At 43.5% G+C, this 20,006-nt stretch overlaps 1 protein-coding gene across 1 annotated transcript; it reads left to right on the forward strand.

Annotated features, from left to right (window-relative positions):
- On the forward strand, positions 1-9,653 carry LOC139634784 (collagen alpha-1(XII) chain-like). Its single transcript, XM_071501433.1, has 5 exons — positions 1-56; positions 769-801; positions 2,959-3,123; positions 3,687-3,823; positions 9,244-9,653. The coding sequence occupies exons 1-4, from the start codon at positions 17-19 to the stop codon at positions 3,821-3,823; spliced, it is 375 nt and encodes a 124-aa protein (XP_071357534.1). The 5' UTR covers positions 1-16; the 3' UTR covers positions 9,244-9,653.
- Positions 9,654-20,006: the final 10,353 nt, after the last annotated feature.

The raw sequence follows: 20,006 nt of genomic DNA on the forward strand, positions 1-20,006 counted from the left end.
AGACGTGTACCTGGACATGGATCACCTGCTGATGGTGCTGATGCTGTGGAGCTCAGGTAGGACTCACCTTTAATGATGGATGTGAGAGAGGTTCAGAACCACAGAGGAAAAACACAAAACTTTAACAGTAAAACACAATGATACAAGACTTTGGTTCGGTCACTGTCACATGAGAATGTTTTTTTCTTTAATTTGATGATTTTGACTTTTTTCAAACAAGTTGAATTTTGATCATCAACCATGATTTAGGCAAACTTCAACTCCGACTTTACTATTAATTACAGCCCTGGTCAGAATTATTGGCACCCATGAATTTCATTACATAACTCAGAATATCTATCTATAATAAAAACATATAACAGGTTTATACTTAGTCTTGTTTGTCTAAATCTAGTGACAAAAAAGCCTGTAAACACTCCCTAATAAAACCTGCTAGCACAAATTAATTTTGAAAGAGCAACAGTCAATGGGAAAAAAAACCTAACTCAGTCACATGGCATTCAGCTGACCTATGAGGACATATGATCAGTCAGGGACGTTTGAGATCATTGGACTGGTCACACTGCCAAAAATAGAAACACTGAAAGCACCCTGTACATAAACGGTGGAAGATAAAACAAAGACCAGATATATAGAGCTAAGCATGGAGGATTTCTGGGGACTGAAGTTGGTTGCTTTGATGGATGTAATGGTTATTAATTTTATTTTATTTTTCTTTCATTTGGTTGGATGTTTTTTTTTTTTTTTTGTTTCTGCTTTTCTTCTCAGGACTCCGTGCTGAAGGGAACCACAACTCTACAGGTAAACACAGAACATAGAGGCAAACAAAGGTGGCAGATGCATGATTCAATAAAGTGTCTGACTTTGACTCTGGAGACTATTGTTCACATCCTGTTTCCTACCTAGTCAAGGATTTATTTTTGACCCAAACCACCATATTTCTCCATCCTTAACTTTAAAGGAGCAATGTGTAAGAATTGGCCAACTGTTGAATTCATACTCCAGACAAACAGGGGGCAGCACATTACCAGAGAGTTGCAGTGTCAACAAAATGCAAGCAAAAGTGAAAAGTCAAAATGTAGCAAGGTCAAATGTTCAGTTTGTGTTGTCATTAGCTTTTGAATTGAATGATCCAAACAAGGTCAGTATATCTGCTTTGCTTGCTTCATAACATTGCCTCAATTTGGTAGATAGCTAGAGGGCAAGCTAATTGAGCTAGTCAAGTACAGCTATTCCAACTGGTCTGAACCTAGTATCAACAAACCCCGTAACGTAACAAACATATCAACTTTGTCAGTAACATTATACAATTAGCTTCCTTTATAAGCTATCTCAACATAGCCAACACAGGCATTAACAGTGGTTTACTGATTTAGAAGAAACATTGTGAGTCTAACTCACTATTGCCTATGAGACACAAAGTGACATAACTGTGAAAATACAGCAGAAAACATTTTTAAGAAAGGACAATTAAAAGAGCCGCCACCACCACACCAAGATTGTGACATCAAGTGAAGAGGAGATATACAGTAGAGTTGTCATATGCAGAGGAATGGAAACAGATGCCAGGTTGCCAATGACAGACACTGATGACCGCATTTCAGGAAGAAAAGTATGGGGCCCAGGGCTGAACCATGGAGCACACCACCAGAAATATTTACTGTTTCTGAACAGAACTTTGAGGGAAACAAAGACCTCTGTTTCAAGCCTATAAGATGAAAAGATTGTTTTATCGACTGCTGCACTAAGGTCAAGAGGAACCAGCATCCAAATCTGTTCTGACATAATTCACCACTTTCATTGGAGCTGACTCTGTGTGGTATTTATCATGAAAGCCAAATTGAAAATGTTCATCACAATGGAAGTAACAAGCATCTTATACCTGTATGAAATCCTTTATTATTACTGGACATCACAAGGACAACAGCAGGACTACAATAAAACTGAGATGGTGATAAATGAGTGTTGATATCATTATAATTACAATCAGTATAACATTATAATAACAATGCTGAGTAACACTGTAGATCACAGCTTTTAAATGAATGGGTTAATATTTTGTACATGCAGGGCACCAATGAAATACTTACTACATATAGATAGAAGGAAAAAAACTACAGTGAATAAGGAGATGCTAATTTTTATTTAGGGAGACCTACAAATAAATGACACTACAGTAAGTTTTTAAATGATCAGCAGATATGAAGTTATTACAGGGAGAATACAGGGACCAACAGGCTAAGCTAATATGTACTTTCTACCTCTGTGGTGTTTTACACTCATCAGATGGATCTGACATCAGATCTCAAAAATACATCACTGGTCCCCAGAATTTCAGCACCATTTTCAAAACATGATTTCAAAACCTAATTGAAAAGGTTCAAAGGTGCACCCATTCCCCCAGACTTAACATGATGCTTTTTCCACAACAACATATATCAAAACTTGTGTGTAAATAACAACAGAACTCTGTATTTTTCTTAACTGTCATTTTCCAAACCAGTTTTTAGAAATATTTCAAAGGTTTAAAAATATTCTAATTAGGTAATTTAATTACCACATTTTATACATTTTCCTTGAGAAGAACACAGTTTTTACACTCTTATTCCCATACTCCCTTGCTCTAACATAGAGACACTCTATTGAGTCCCTGCATATGTTCTAAATAGTTACACTGTAATTTGTAGGCTGGAATTTTAAGTGTTACGCATTGTTAATTATTGTAACAATGGAGGCAGCTCACTACAGAAGTTGTCCCTCTGTAATTGAATGTCTCTTACTGCAATGCATTGTGGGAGTTGTAGTTGGCTTCTCTCCTTACGGTTTTACATCCACAGGCTTCTTATATCTACTTTTTTTAAAAATAAAAAACATATGTTCAAACATATTTTTTAGAAACTGCATCAGCTCTCCCAACTTAACAACCCTATCTTTTGATGTCTCTTTACTGTCATGCAGAAAAGGCTCTGTACAACATCAACCATGAGAACTTTAAACCCCATGTGAGAATGCGAGGAGACTCCCAAAAAATTGCCTTCCTGATTGCCAGAAGACAGTCCTGGGGCGACATAAACTTCCCCTCACAAAAACCGAAAGACAATGGCATTGAGATCTACGCTATTGGTGATTGACTTTGTCAGTTTGAATAGTGAGAAAGCAGCACAGCCTCAGAAAAGTTGACGTGAAGATGAGCTCTGACAGCTCTGAAACTACAACACTTTACATTAAAAAAATGAAGTGACATTAATATGAATTGAACATGTTACTTCCAGTTTGTCACAATGAAAACTTTAGCTAGCTAGCCACATGAGGTAAGCTACCTGTGAGGTATATATCACATTTGTAATTTGTATCAGTCAATATCTTCATTTTATGAAAATCAAGTGAAGCATGGTTCAGGTCTTTAAAAACTGATTTTAACTGTGGACTTAGTGAACTAAAACCAGACTACTGCCATGAAGAGAGAACGTCAAGTTAAAAACATGAGATACGCAGCACAGTCAGCAGTAATGTAAAGGACATAATTTCTAATTCATGAGATAAAAATGTACAACCATCAGTATAGTTTGTTAAAGTTTAGTATAGGCATCAGGAAAACACAGTTTTATTACTTTGCCAGCCAAATAATTTTCTTTGTTTGGGTCTCATTGTTAAGTCATAGCACTAACATGGCACTTTTCTTTCAGGTGTGAAGGATGCCGCCACGTGTCAGCTGACTCTTGCTTCTCATCCCAAAAAATCTCACATGTCAAGGACTTCTCATTTCTCCCGGACATCGTCAACAAACTCACCATCAACCTCTGTAACATCTTTAATAGCTTAGGTAGGCAAACATTCCCACATCCATACATCCTGGTGTCAGAATTTGTCTCAAAATATCCAGGTTTTCAAAGCTATTTAACAATGTTTGGATTCTAACAGTTAGATATAAAGTTGTCTTATAACTGTGAAGAACTAAATATGTGTTTATTTACCAAAGATGGAAAATAATGTGATGGAGATGAGTTGGAATTTTTCAGTCATTCATGTGATTTCACTGCAAGAAATTTAAAACTCAATTCAATAGAAATTCATTCAATCTCATTAATTATACAGGGCAGACATCTCATGTCAAAATCTGCATTTCACTGTTTTCTATGTAAGTTCACACACCTGTGGCATTTTGACACACTAGGAAACACTACTATACTATTTCCCAGCATCAATACACATCACCTATCACGGACTGCCACATCCCAGCCACTGCACCATGACTATTGCTTCAGGCTGCACCAAGTGTCCAGTGTGTTAGTAAGTTACATTCATCAAATGACAGAAGTCAGATGCAGAAGTGTTCAAAAACTGCTGACAAGTCCTGACAACAACACAGAGTGCAGAGGACATCACCTCAGGGTCTCTTCAGACAGAAAGCAAAACACATTTTCACCTGATGCAACAACACTGCACAAACAGCCCAGGTGACAACTGTTAAGATGATGGTCCTTATTTTAATCACATCTGTGTGGGTGTCTACACCTGCTGTTTGGTTATGTGTGTCACATCCCTGATTAGGGGAATATATAACTTCAGTTAAAAAACACAGCAACTGCTCTGCTCTCATTTCAGTAAATTCAATGACCAACACACAGACCAAGAGCTCCCCCTAAAAGCTGTGAAACGGAAGTGACATCACCAACTAATTTCCTCTTTCTGATAGTAAAAAACATGAACATACATCATATTGCATAACATAACATAAGAGTAATTCAAGAGTACATTACTTTATACTTTGTATAGTACCCACAACATGTGCAGCAGGACAAAGTACAAAGGAACTGTTAAAGAGGAATAAGAATGCAATGATCCATAAATACAGTCTCAGCCAATCTTATCGATAGTCTCATCACTCTGAAACTTTAGCTGACAATCTCGAGCAGTGGGAAGAAGCAGACTTGATGGTCATCAGTGGTGCGTCTTCTTCCATGACAAAACCAGATGCGTTCTTGTTAAGTGCAGTTGTTTTCTGCGCAGATGGTGTCTGCTATTCCCTTCGGCTCCTGGTCATGATGCCACCACCATCTCAGGGCTACCAGACAACAAAACAAACTCAGTGTTACAATGTTAATCTCATACATGTTATAATATATTCAACAATATACTCCAGGGATCCCTTTCTCTGGCACAGCTGGAATGAGGTAACCCAGACAACATTCTTCTCAGCAATGTCCTCCTGAGAGATCCAGAGGCAGTCCCAAGCAAGATGATATATAATCCCTCCAGCATGTTCTGGTCCTACCTTGGGGTCTCTTACCAGGTGAACATGGGCTCCAAAGGGAGGTGGTAACCTAATGAGATGCCTGAACCACCTCATCCTTATGATACAAAAGAGCAGCAGCTGTAGTACAACCTCCCTCCAGATGTCCGAGCACCCCATGGAAATTCATTTTGGTTGCTTATATCCAGGATCTCATTCTTTCAGTCACTACCCAAAGCTCTTGACCACAGGTGAGAGTTGGAACATAGATTGATTGGTAAATTATAAGCTTTGCCTTCAGGCTCAGCTTCTTCTTCACCTCAACAGTCTGGTACAAAGCCCACATCACTGCTGATGCTGCACCAATTCACCTGATAACCTCATGCTCAGTCTTACCCTCACTCATACCAGCACCTCCACCAGGTGGTGATAAGCTGACAGCTCTGCCACTGTTCTCACCCAAGTGTACAAGACATACATCCACAGATCTGATGATAGGACCACAAAGTCGGTCATTGATCTTTGACCTAAGGTGGTCTGATACCAAGTACACTTATGGACCACCCCCTGCTTCACAGGCCTGGCTTCAACCATGCAAATGAACAAAAACTCAGACATTACTTTCAGAGAATGATGACTGTGGTGGTTAGCAGTAAGAGGAAAGTTAGTTTCTTTAAATGTTGATGTTAAAGTTGTATTTGTGAACCTTAAACCCCATATGTTAAAACTGCTATACGTCTTTTTGTTTGGAGCCAGAATGTGCATCTTACTTCAGTGGCTCTCTAACAAACCTCCCAAGCCCTCACAGTGGTAACAAGGGATAATGGATCTCATCCCTTTGGAAGCCATGAGCTTCTGGTTCAAGGACAAACCCTCTATGTTTATGAAACTTGGAGCCCCCAATTATACTGGTTCAGAGAGAGCACAGTCTTTACAGAGAGGTCTCTATGGACTGTGTGTGTGTGTTCTTCCTGTGAGGAATCTTCGTCTGCCAGGCCTCCGACACTACACACTGGGTCAGCTGCAGAGTTGTCAGCTGGAGCCCCTGTTAACTGATGTCTCATCCCCTGCCCAGTACATCTCCTGGTGCGGGGGCAGCAGCCTTTGGGAAGGTTTCCTCACCACCCCCTGTAGCTGCCTTTATTGGGGTGTTGACAACTAGAAACTGTCCCTCCTCCATAGCTACAATCAGTACCTGGACTTTTCAGCCTCTGCCCTGAGGTCTTTGATGCCCCTCTGCAGCTTTGCCTTGGTCAAACATGCTGCATGGAGAAGTTGGATTGCATATTTGCCCACAAAGCCTCTGCATCCAACTTTTATAGGGTGAATCAATACAGTCCAGCCTTCCTCTTTGCACTCTGCTGCCAGTTTGGATTACTTGAGCTGCTTGTGTATCACCTCCTCCCAAGGAATTGTAAGCTCAATAATGAGGAATTTCTTGGCAGCTGCAGACCACATCACAACATCTGGCCTCAGAGTTGTTTGCATGATCTCAAGAGGGAAGACTATTTGCTTGCCTAAGTCAACTAACATTCCCATGCCTTTCCACAAGTAAGCAGGGATGTCTATCCTGCTGCTGGTTTCGGTCAAATTTCTCCTGGCATGATAAAGGAAATGAGTGCTTGATGCTGACCTGCAGAGTTGTTTGCCAGCACTGTACACTTCTCTGACTGCTCTGCCGGCTTCCTCACCACCTGATTGAGTCACCATCTGGAACGTCCCTCCACCAGCACCACCTTGCACCCTGACAGGAGGTGTTGGAGGCCTTTGTTGCTGTTACTGTACAGTGATCACTTGTCATCACTCCTGAACCACTGGGAAAAGTTTTGGGGACATTGAAAGGTGTCATTACATGTCTTTATTAGAAAGCTTAGTCGTGCTTGCGGTGCTCGCCGGATGTCTGACCAGCTGATGCTTCTGCTTGTGGTGGCCTCCCAGCATGTCCATGTACCTTGCTGGCCCTGGGACACTGCCATGATGAAGTAGTACTCCTGCCTGCTCTGTGCAGTCACCTCCTCACCCCCCATAGTCTTTCTCTGCAGATAACCACTGTTATCTGTCATTATTATTGCTAACACCATTACCTATACAGCTACCCCCCCTCCTCCTAAACCCAATCGGTCGAGGCAGACGGCTGCCCACCCTGAGCCCGGTTCTGTTGGAGGTTTCTTCCTGTTAAAGGGAGTTTTTCCTCCCCCCTGTCACCAAGCGCTTGCTCTTTGTGGGAACTGTTGGGTTTTTCTCTGTAACAAAGTAAGGTCTTGACCTTGCCCTGTAAAGTGCCTTGAGATAATGTATATTATGATTTGGCGCTATACAAATAAAATGGAATTGAAATTGAATTTGTGGACTTGGACCAGAACTGTAGAGGCTCCTCCCCGACCTGTCCTTCCCCACTGTCTGCACCTTTCCCAGGACCTCTTTGTGCAGCAACCTGCTGATGGCTTGGTCAGCCTGTGTCTGTGCCCTCCACCTGCGCAGTGTGTAGACTAATACCTTTGCAAAGTCAGCTCTTTTACTACTTGTATCCAAGGCTGATGGATTCCAGCGCGAGCCACAATGTGTTCATGCTAAAGAGACCTGATTCAGAGAATTAGCTGGGGAGGCCCAACCACTTCCTGATGTATGTGTTGGAGATACCTTCCATCCTGCTGGCTACTGATGATGGAATCTTGCACACTTTCATTGATCACAATATGTGTTGGAAGAGTGTAAACTGATAGCAGTGCCTTATATTTTCCCAGGAGCTGTCTACTGTCAATTCTTGCTAGACCTTCGGCCAGCTGCTTCTGTGCCAGCTTCCCCATCTGTCTGTCGGAGAGCTTTACTGTGTACTCCCTCCTGAAGCTTCACATAGGTTGTTCTGCCAGTCTTGGAATTTCCTCTCCTCCTACACTGTGTTATCAATTCTCACTCCTAATCGATAGATACCATGACTTTGAAGGCTTTATTGCCATCCTTGCCCATGTCATCAGTTCATCGAGGTATTTGAGGAGCCTGTCCGTACACAGGGCTGTCTGTTGCTCCCAGATCATAGAAATATACTCCATGCATTCCGGGAAGCCTGAAAGTCCAGCCTTTTAGCAACTTATGTCAACATGCCCATTGTCCTTGAGGAAACTGGGTAATCTTCTCGCCAGCACTGAGAGAACTTTTCTTCCATGTTCAACATATGTAAACTATTTATGGCTCTACAACTGTGCAGTCATATATGGATTACCTAACAGCCACATTGGGGACAGAAGGGTCCCAAAAGGATCAGGGGCCCATGGGCCTGCGACTCTTCATGTTTCTTATTTGAAAGTCATAGAGCTCAGTTAGAAGACACAAAATGACCACAACAATATGCTGCTATTGACCACTATTGTTCCGTGGTCTGTTACCTGTCATTGGCCAGGGGCCCATTGTCTCACAATCCATCCATGTGTGCTTTGGTGAAAAGTCCAGGGCAGAAAAGGAGCCAGTGAAACTACGTAACCACCAAGATGGTGAGAAACAGTGTTTGACATGATGAGTCAGGTGTCAGCAGGATTATTCTGCTTCACCAGGACCACATCTGGTTAACTGCCTGTAAAGATGGTGAGTAACACTCACGAGTGACATTTTAACCAGGCAGAGGCATGAAGGAGAAAATAAGCAGTCTTCAGTTCATTCTGTCAAACCAACTTCATACACATGTTGTGTCTGTCCAGCATCATCAGTGTAGAGAGCAGATCAGATCACCTATTCTCTAAGAACTGAATCAAACAGCTTCATGTTAAAGTCTCTTCAGTCATTGAAGTTTCTGTTTAATGGCAGCTGTTGTACTCATGATGTCATGTGATGACTGAATGTGTTTCATCAGATCCAACAGTTTTGATCATTACACTGGTTGTCCTGCCGCTGAGTCTGCTGCTGATGATCGCTGTCGTGTATTTCATTCTCATGGTACTGAACACATCTCTGTTGACTAGAGGAGAAGAGAGAAGTGACGCACTAACTCACATCTGTGTGCTGCCATGTTTACCCAGACCACCAGCAGGCAGAAGCCAGACCCGCAGGAGACAATGGAGCTGGATTATTACAACCTCTGTGTTTTCAGAGCTGAAGGAGGACCAGCTGAAGAGGAAGGAATCCAGGCAGCAGAGTAGGACCACCAAGCTAATCTCACATCCAGATTTCTCAGCTGCCACACAGCTGTCCATCAGTTCAGTCAAGGGGCAGACATTTTCACAGAGATGTTCTCTTTAGAGTATCACTGAAATCCCTGCAGGAAAAACTACAGAGGGAGGAAATCATATTTGGTTTCATCACAGGGGAGGTTCTCAGGCTCCTGAGGGCTTGAAATGCCGCCTTCAGAGCCGGGGACGAGGTGGGCCTAAGGACAGCAAGGGCCAACCTGTCACGTGGCATCAGAAAGGCCAAGATATAGTACTCAAGGAGGATAGCCACCCACTTCAGCGACAGCAGAGACACTAGGAACCTGTGGCGGGGCATTCAGACCATCACGGACTACAAGCCCCCACTGCAGACCTGTGACAACTCCACCTCCCTGCTAAACCAGCTGAACGACTTCTTCGCTCGCTTTGAGGCAGACAACAGCACCCCGGCACAGAAGACCCCACCTCCTCCCGGCGACCAGGTGCTGACGCTTTCCCCTGACAGCGTGAGGAGATCCCTCAGAAGGACCAACGCACATAAAGCCCCGGGTCCTGACAACATTCCTGGATGTGTCCTTAAAGACTGTGCTGAGGAACTCACAGATGTCTTTACCGACATCTTCAACACCTCACTGAGCCAGGCTGTTGTCCCCACATGCCTCAAAGCCACCACCATCATCCCGGTCCCGAAGAAGTCGCCTCCCTCCTCTTTCAATGACTACCGCCCAGTTGCACTCACTCCCATCCTTATGAAGTGCTTCGAGCGGCTAGTCATGCAGCACATCAAGTCTGCCCTCCTCTCCTCCCTGGACCCTTTCCAGTTTGCATATCGGTCCAACCGCTCAACCGACGATGCCATCTCCACTGCCCCTCACTCAGCCCTCACACACCTGGAGACAAAAGACTCCTAAGTTAGAATGCTGTTCATCAACTTCAGCTCAGCATTCAACACAATCATCCCCCAACAGCTCATCCACAAACTGAACCAGCTGGGGCTGAATACCTCAATGTGCAACTGGCTGCTGGACTTCCTGACAGGTAGACTGCAGTCTGTACGGGCTGGCAGCAACACCTCCAGCACCATCACTCTGAACACGGGAGCCCCCCAAAGATGTGTGTTGAGCCCCCTCCTCTTCACTCTGCTGACCCACGACTGCACACCGAAGGAGAGCTCCAACATCTTTATCAAGTTTGTGGACGACACGACTGTGATAGGTCTCATCAACAACAACAACGAGACCACCTACAGGAAGGAGGTGAGCCGTCTGGCTGCGTGGTGCAATGACAACAATCTCTGTCTGAACATGGAGAAGACAAAGGAAATTGTTGTGGACTTCAGGAGAGTGCATACCCAGCACGCTCCTCTAACTATCGACGGTGCTGCAGTGGAGAGAGCGAGCAGCACCAAGTTCCTGGGTGTGCACATCTCTGAAGACCTTACTTAGAGCAAGAACACTGCATCACTGGCCAAGAAAGCCCAACAGCGCCTGTACTTCCTCCGTAAACTGAAAAGAGCCAGTGCCCCAGCTCCCATCATACACACCTTCTACAGGGGCACCATCAAGTCCATCCTGACCACTGTGTGGTACGGTGCCTGCACCGTGTCCTGCTGCAAGACCCTGCAGTGCATAGTGAGAGCAGCTGAGAAGATCATTGGTGCCTCTCTCCCCTCCATTCTGGATATTTACAACACCCGCCTCACCCGCAAAGCCCTCCGAATTGCAGGTGACCCCACCCAACCATCCCACTGCCTCTTCAGCCTGCTTCCATCAGGAAGACGACTGCGAAGTCTCCGGGCCAAAACCAGCAGGCTAAAGGACAGCTTCATCCACCAGGCTGTCAGGAGGCTCAACTCCCACTCCCCCCTCCACCGCACACACAACCCTCCCCACTGCACACATAACTCTCCCCTGCCCCCACCTCGGCATCTGACTCCACTTCCACCCCTACAGACTATCCACCTCTGCACCAGCCACTTTGTACCCCCACCTCTGCATCCGGCCACTATACTGCTATTGCACTATCACACTACCTCACCTTTAACTGCCATGTACTGTCATGATTATTTATGCACTGTATCACTGCACTATATCATTGCACTACAGGGCACTGTCCTTTTGTAAAAAGCTGTTTACATTACATTTATATTTTATATTTATATCTTTATATTTTATATTTTTTTATCTGCACCGTGGGTCCGAGAGGACTGAAATTTCAATTGTGCTGTATGTCCTGTATGTGTAGCATAACTGACAATAAAGCTGACTTTGACTTTGACTTTGATCTCTCCTGGGTTTTTAAAGCCCAGCATTGCTAGGAGATATAATACTGATTTACAGGTTCAGAGACTGAAAGTAAAGTGAGGATGCTTTCAAAGATAATTCTATTAATCACTTTCTTTAGCAATTCACTTCATCCAAAGAGTGAAGAGAAAAAACCTCAAGGTCAGAGTTTGGATCATCTTCAGGACTCCCTGACACACTGAAGCTGAAGGAGAGCAGAGAGGAGGTCTGATTGGACCGTTTATCACACACAAGTCACCTGATACATCTGCAAAACTGAAACTCAATTATGTGTAAATAGTTTTATTTTGCTAGTATTAACAGCTGTCCAGTTATTTAACACAGTTTACATTTTTTGGTCTTCACTGTCTTTTATACACGTTAGTGGTTGCTGTATAGCATCAAATCATAACATACGTTTACATATCTTTACAGTGTCGAGTCAAGACCTCACAGTATGACTGAGAGAAGATATGATGTGATGTATTTAAGATATGATGTAGGTGAGGAGGAGGATTTTAGTCCAATGCAGAGAGGTTAACACAGGAGAAATGTGATCTCATTTCCTAGTTCCTGTCAGTAGTCGTGCTGCAGCATTTTGGATCAGCTGGAGGCTTTTCACTGAGTTACTGGGGGATCCTGGTGATAAATAATTACAGTAGTCCAGGCTAGAGGTAACAGATGCATGGCCTATTTTTCCTGCATCTTGTAGAGACAGGATGTTTCTGATTTTGCAATGTTGTAGCAGATGTGTCCGAGTTTAGTAGCAGAGAATTGCAAGTGTTTATACATGCTTATATATACTTATATCAGAATCAGAATCAGAATCAGAATCAGTTTTATTGCCAAGTATGTTTTCACATACAAGGAATTTTTTCTGGTGATTGGTGCAATTGATCAGCAACAGTGGGGCTCTCTAGCCTTGTTGATGAGGCTAATAACAGACAGGAAGAAGCTGTTTTTGTGGCGAGAGGTTTTGGTCCTGAAGGACCGCAGCCTCCTGCCAGAGGGGAGTGTCTCAAAGAGTTTGTGTCCAGGGTGGGAGGAGTCAGCTACAATCTTCCCTGCACGCCTCAGAGTCCTTGAGGCGTACAGGTCCTGGAGGGACGGAAGATTGCAGCCAATCACCTTCTCAGCAGAGTGGATGATACGCTGCAGTCTGTTATTGTCCTTCTCCGTGGCAGCAGCGTACCAGATGGTGATGGAGGAGGTGAGGATGGACTCAATGATGGAGGTGTAGAAGTTCACCATCATAGTCCTTGGCAGGTTGAACTTCTTCAACTGCCTCAGGAAATACATCCTCTGCTGAGCTTTTTTGATGAGGGAGCTGATGTTTAGCTCCCATTTGAGATCCTGTGTGATGGTGGTTCCCAAGAAGCGGAAATGCTCCACGGTAGCCACGGGGGAGTCGCACAGGGTGATGGGCGTGGGTGGGGCTGGGCTCTTCCTGAAGTCCACTATCATTTCCACTGTCTTCAGAGCGTTTAGCTCTAGGTTGTTCTGCCTGCACCAGGTCACCAGACGCTCAGTCTCCCACCTGTAGGCAGACTCATCGCCATCAGAGATGAGTCCAATGAGAGTGGTGTCGTCTGCAAACTTCAGGAGCTTGACAGACTGAAGGGTGGAGGTGCAGGTGTTGGTGTACAGGGAGAAGAGCAGAGGAGAAAGAACGCAGCCTTGCGGGGATCCAGTGCTGATGGTCTGGGAGTCAGACACGTGCTTTCCTAGCTTCACGTGCTGCCTCCTGTCAGACAGGAAGTCGGTGATCCACCTGCAGGTGGAGTCAGGCACGCTCAGCTGGGAGAGCTTGTCCTGCAGCAGAGCCGGGATGATGGTGTTGAAGGCAGAGCTGAAGTCCGCAAACAGGATCCTGGCATAGGTCCCTGAGGAGTCCAGGTGCTGGAGGATGAAGTGGAGAGCCATGTTGACGGCGTCGTCTACAGACCTGTTGGCTCTGTAGGCGAACTGCAGGGGGTCCAGGAGTGGGTCAGTGATGGATTTGAGGTGGGACAGGACAAGGCGCTCAAATGATTTCATGACCACAGAGGTCAGGGCAATGGGTCTATAGTCATTTAGACCTGTGGGCCTTGGTTTTTTGGGGACAGGGATGATGGTGGAGGATTTGAAGCAGGCTGGCACGTGGCAGGTCTCCAGTGAGGTGTTGAAGATGTCCGTGAACACCGGAGACAGCTGATCAGCACAGTGCTTCAGGGATGATGGAGAGACAGAGTCAGGACCGGCTGCTTTGCGGGGGTTCTGCTTCTTAAAAAGCCTGTTGACATCTCTCTCCAGGATAGAGAGAGACGTTCAGGTATATAAGGTGAATAGTATCCATCCAAGCACAGAACCAAGTGGAACTCTGTCCTACTTTTGTGTACATGGAGGATTCATCACTAACGTGTATAAACTGAAATGAGTCAATAGAACAGAGTCTGTAATAGCCAGCCTCAGCAGCCTCAGAGTCCACTGTAACTGGTTTATATTTTGACTGTTTCTCTCCTGTACATCTCTCTGAGCTCACTTCAACAGTTTCGTCATCTAAACCATCGACTTGTGTTCTAGACCCCGTTCCAACAAGGCTGTTCAAAGAAGTTTTTCCTTTAATCGACACCTCTATATCAAGTCTGATTAACTTATCTTTATCAACTGGTTATGTACCGCAGGCTTTTAAAGTTGCAGTAATTAAACCTCTACTTTAAAAGCCTACTCTTGATCCTGATGTTTTAGCCAATTATAGACCTATATCCAACCTCCCCTTTATTTCCAAAATCCTTGAGAAGGTTGTTGCAAACCAGTTATGTGATTATTTGCACAGGAATGGTTTGTTTGAAGATTTTCAGTCAGGTTTTAGAGTCCATCATAGCACAGAAACAGCTCTGGTTAAGGTTACCAATGATCTCCTCATAGCCTCAGACAATGGACTTGTCTCTGTACTTGTCCTGCTAGATCTTAGTGCTGCATTTGACACCATCGATCATAAGATTTTATTACAGAGACTAGAACATATGGTCGGCATTAAAGGAACCGCACTAAACTGGTTTAAGTCATATCTGTCAGATAGACTCCAGTTTGTTCATGTTAATAATGACTCTTCTATCAACACTACAGTCAGTCATGGAGTTCCACAAGGTTCTGTGCTAGGACCAATAATTTTCACTCTATATATGCTTCCTCTAGGAAACATTATTAGGAGGCACCAGACAAATTTCCATTGTTATGCAGATGACACCCAGCTGTACTTATCCATGAAGCCAGGTGAGACTAACCAGGTAGCCAAGCTTCAGGTGTGTCTTAAGGACATAAAAACCTGGATGACCAGTAATTTCTTACTCTTAAATTCAGACAAAACTGAAGTTATTGTAATTGGCCCAAAACACCTCAGAGATACACTATGTGATAATATACTGACTCTGGATGACATCACCTTGGCCTCCAGTGCTACAGTCAGAAACCTTGGTGTCATGTTTGTCCAGGACTTGTCCTTTACTTCACATATAAAGCAAGTCTCTAGGACAGCCTTCTTCCACCTGCGCAATATTGCAAAAATCAGACCCATTCTGTGTCTAAAGGATGCTGAAAAGCTAGTTCATGCATTTGTTACCTCAAGACTGGACTACTGTAACTCTTTATTGTCAGGATGTCCCAAAAATTCAGTAAAAAGCCTCCAATTGATCCAAAACGCAGCAGCACGAGTACTGACAGGAACTAGGAAACGAGATCACATCTCTCCTGTGTTAGCTTCTCTGCATTGGCTCCCTGTAAAATCCAGGATAGAATTTAAAATCCTCCTCCTCACCTACAAAGCCATTAATGGTCAGGCACCATCGTACCTTGGAGAGCTTATAGTTCCCTATTTTCCCAGTAGGACACTTCGCTCTCTAAATGCAGGTCTACTTGTGGTTCCCAGAGTTTGTAAGAGCAGAATGGGGGGCAGAGCCTTCAGCTATCAGGCTCCTCTCCTGTGGAACCAGCTCCCAGTGTGGGTTCGGGAGGCAGACACCCTCTCTACCTTTAAGATCAGGCTTAAAACTGTCCTGTTTAGTAAAGCTTATAGTTAGGGCTGGCTCAGGTATGTCCTGACCCATCCCTTAGTTATGCTGCTATAGAGCTGGACTGCTGGGGGATTCCCATGATTCACTGGGCACTCTCTCTCTATTTCTGTCTCTCTCCCTCTCTCTCTCGATGATTTCATACCATTAACTTTGTATTTTTTTTTCTCTCCCGTAGTTTGTGCTTCTCCTCTCTCTCCCTCTCTCTGTCCTCATTCTGCAGGTCTCTCTGCCTCTGGAGCAGCAGGATCCAGATCCACCACTACTCATCTTTACTATTAACCACTGTTACCTGTCATTATTATTGATAACACCATTACCTACACAGCTGTTCCTGGTCTCTCTCTCTCTCTCTTTTCTCCTCTCTCCTCCCCCCACCCCCTCTTTTTATCTTCTCCTAAACCCAACCGGTCGAGGCAGACCCCCCCACCCCGAGCCCGGTTCTGTTGGAGGTTTCTTCCTGTTAAAGGGAGTTTTTCCTCCCCCCTGTCGCCAAGCGCTTGCTCGTTGTGGGAACTGTTGGGTTTTTCTCTGTAACAAAGTAAGGTCTTGACCTTACCCTGTAAAGTGCCTTGAGATAATGTATATTATGATTTGGTGCTATACAAATAAAATTGAATTGAATTGAATTGAATTAATAGGATGTGATGGTCAGTATTTTCAAATGCAGCTCTAAGATCTTACAAGACAAGTACAGAGTCAAGTCCTTTGTCCAATCCAATCAGAAGGTCATTTGTAACTTTCACCAGTCCTGTCTCTGTGCTGTGGTGCCTCTAAATCCTGACTGAAAATCCTCAAATAAACTGTTGTTCTGTAGAAAGTCACACAACTGAGTGTCAGAAGCTTTCTTGAGGATCTTAGAGAGGAAACAGGGGTAGATATAAGTCTATAGTTAACTAACACACCTGGATCAAGACTAGGCTTAAGAAGAGGTACACACAGTCTGTAACTTCTACCTCCAGGGGTCTCTCAGTCAAAACAACAACAACTGTCACGTGCTTCTCCTGGTTTGGAACCTTCAGGTGATTATAACCAGTAGAAACACTGAATAAAACAGTTCCACATTTAAAGTCAGTGATTGGTCGACACTCTTCAGTGACACAAGACGTCTCTGATTGGCTGAAACTGAATTGTCTGACATTTCCTCAGCTTGTTTCTCTGATAACTTCAGATCCAGATGTCCAACAACTAAAATCCTTCATCTGGTTCAAGTATAGAGCTGAAAACCACCAAGGGGTAAAAAAAACGTGTTTATAAAAGTCAATTTTGATGCTTCTGGCAATCAACCACAACACTGACACGTGCACATAGAGGACATGACGTCATTGAGAGCCAACCAATTGAAAGGGAGCGTTGTCATGATTAAAATCACAGGTTTTTCTGTTTGAGAATTGATGGAAAACATTTGTAAGAACACAACTGAACAACATATAGAACACAAGTCTAGTTGTTTTTAATGTGGAAAAGTTACATATTAATTCAATTCAATTCAATTTTATTTGTATAGCGCCAAATCATAATATACATTATCTCAAGGCACTTTACAGGGTAAGGTCAAGACCTTACTTTTATAATACACATATTATAACTTTAAGGCTGATTCTGACATATTTTTTTAGACAAAGTATGACTTTTCCAAAATAAATATTTAACAAACAGTGCAACTGGGGCGGCACGGTGGTGCAGTGGTTAGTGCTGTTGCATCACAGCAAGTTTGAACCCCAGGACTGGGGCCATTCTGTGTGGAGCCTGCATGTTCTCCCTGTGTCTGTGTGGGTTCCCTCCGGGTTCTCAGGCTTCCTCCAACAGTCCAAAGACATGCACACTAGGTTAACTGGTGGCTCTAAATTCCCTGTAGGTATGGATGTGAGCATGAATGGTTGTTTGTCTCTATATGTCAGTCGTGTGATAGACTGGCATGCTGTCCAGGGTGCACCCCACCCTCACCCAATGTCAGCTGGGATTGGCTTCTTTTGTATGCGCTGGCTCACCAATATGGCTTACTGACTTACCTAAATTTAATGGAGCTACTTCACAAAGTGAACAATCTTCATAATATGATCAGTATGTACATGTTATTAGACCAGTATTTGTTGAATATTAAATTCCATCATGTTTATGGAGAGATATGTCATTAAAAACTAAAGCCAGAGAGTTAAAGGGTAAATGGCCTTGCCCATTTCTGATGTAGTGCTATGATGCCACTAAAGTACTTCTGTTCCATGTAATGCAATATTTTCTCAGCATGTTAGTGTAAGTAAAGGACTTGCTTTCCCACATCTGGATGAAATAAGTTGTCATGGTAAATGTGTTTCAACATTCAAAGTGGTTGAATAGACATGTTTGCAGTGTACAGGTAGGATTGATAATGTAACTACAGTTAGGGGAGAAGGCAGAATAATAAAACGAAGCTGGTTCCAAAGGTTAGACACTGAGGCTTCTTATCACCATGGGTGGGAATGAGGAGGCCTATTGCCAGCTACACCTGTTTTTCCACAGCAGTATTCTGTTCACCAAAACCAACAGTCACCTGCTCACATTTATTGATCACATTACGTATTTATGTACTGTTTTCCCTCTTGAAACAAATAATTGTAACATGTTGACTGCAGCAAAAACTTTTAGTGCCCACAAGGATCAGGTAAGTCATAGCATACATCAATATCTTCAGAGACGTTATGGCCATAGTGTGTAGTAAGGTAAGGGTCAGAACATAAACCTGAATCCACATGAGTGGAGCTGGTAGCCTGATCCAAACATATTTATACATTCACTGCTGTTATTAGAGCAGAAGCTGCTTCTGCTTTATGAACTACCTGAAGGGTGTGTCTGCTTTTATTATGCTGGTTACAACACTCAGTTCAAAGTGAGAAGAGTTTGATGTATTTTCATTTGAGGCCTCAGAAAGAATACCACATCATTTGTAAGCGGGTGTGGGTGTTTTAGTATTGGGCTATTGGGCTTCAGGTGTCGTTATCCTTACCAACTCTGAAGAGCTGACGCCTGTGGTCTCACATAACCACTTCAATCAACATATTTACATTAAGACTTCAATCAAATAAAAATCTGCAATATGGACACCTGAGCTGGTTGAGTCAGAGTCAGGACCAATTCATCAAACTTACTGCAGTGAATTTTTCTTTTCAGCAACAAATTATGTCATGTTATAATAAACCAGCCCTGGATGGCCATCTCCCACAATCCAGTCCTCTCAGTCATTCAGCAACATATGAACACATGGCAGACTAAAATCTTAGCTTCTTGGCATGAAAGGGAACACAACTCTTAGTTATTTGTCTGACTCAGTGGGTTGAGCGCTGGAGTCAGATGATTAAATGTAAGCCAGAGAAAGGTGTGTTATAGTAGTGTAACCAGGAAGTTATAAAAGCTGAAGCAAATGCTTCTGTTGACACTCAGCTGCAGGAATTTTTGGTCCATCCATCTCTAGATTTCGTGAATGCAGTCATGATGAATCAGTAGTCTGCTACAACTCGAGAAAAGGTAAAACTGCATAACGTCTGCATAAAAACATTAGGGAATGCTGTTCTGGCTGATCATGTGATTATGATGTCATGTAAAGAGAAAACAGTAGGATGGAACCTTTAGAGACCCCATAAGACACTGGGTTGACACTGGGGTTAGGGTTTGAATCTTTGACCTTTCTTTACTGTTGCTGGTATGTACAGATGGGTGGAGCTTGTGAAGGGACATGACTTTAACAAGGAGAATTTGGGACGTGCTCCCCACATCAACCTTAACCTGAACTATCAAAGAAGACTTTGTTGGAAACTATTTGGAAAAGGGAAGGTGCTTTCAAAAAAATTCTTGGCAGGTGATTGGATGAACCATCTGTCTATCATATGATGGAGTAGAAGAGCACCAAAGAGGAAACACTAAAACAAAGCGCAGTCTGGGGAGCTTTAAAAGCTAATTAGCATGTCGGTAGACGATCCTTGCCCTCTTTGTGAGGAAATTTACCATAAAAGGCACTCTGTTGAAAACAGTCACCTCTCTCTAGCTGCCATATATCCTCCCTCACAGGACACTGATTCGTCCGAACCACTGTGGCGCGGCCACAAATAAAGAGCTTTGAGCCTGAGAAGATTGGATTCTTGCCTGCGAGATATCCAATGTTCAGTAAACTTAATGAACTTATTCCACTAGAAGAATAAACCTCAGTTGATATATGATATCACTGGATGCTAAAGCAACATGATGTAACAACTGTACTGTGTTACTATATAATCATTTCACAAACAATAGCATGTTTTTAACCCATGATGCAGCAATGCATTGTTAGTTA

The sequence above is a fragment of the Trachinotus anak genome, unplaced genomic scaffold (assembly GCF_046630095.1).
Source record: "Trachinotus anak isolate AG129_WGS33_773 ecotype Australia unplaced genomic scaffold, CSIRO_AGI_Tana_v1 ptg000017l, whole genome shotgun sequence".
NCBI classification, from domain to species: Eukaryota; Metazoa; Chordata; class Actinopteri; order Carangiformes; family Carangidae; genus Trachinotus; species Trachinotus anak.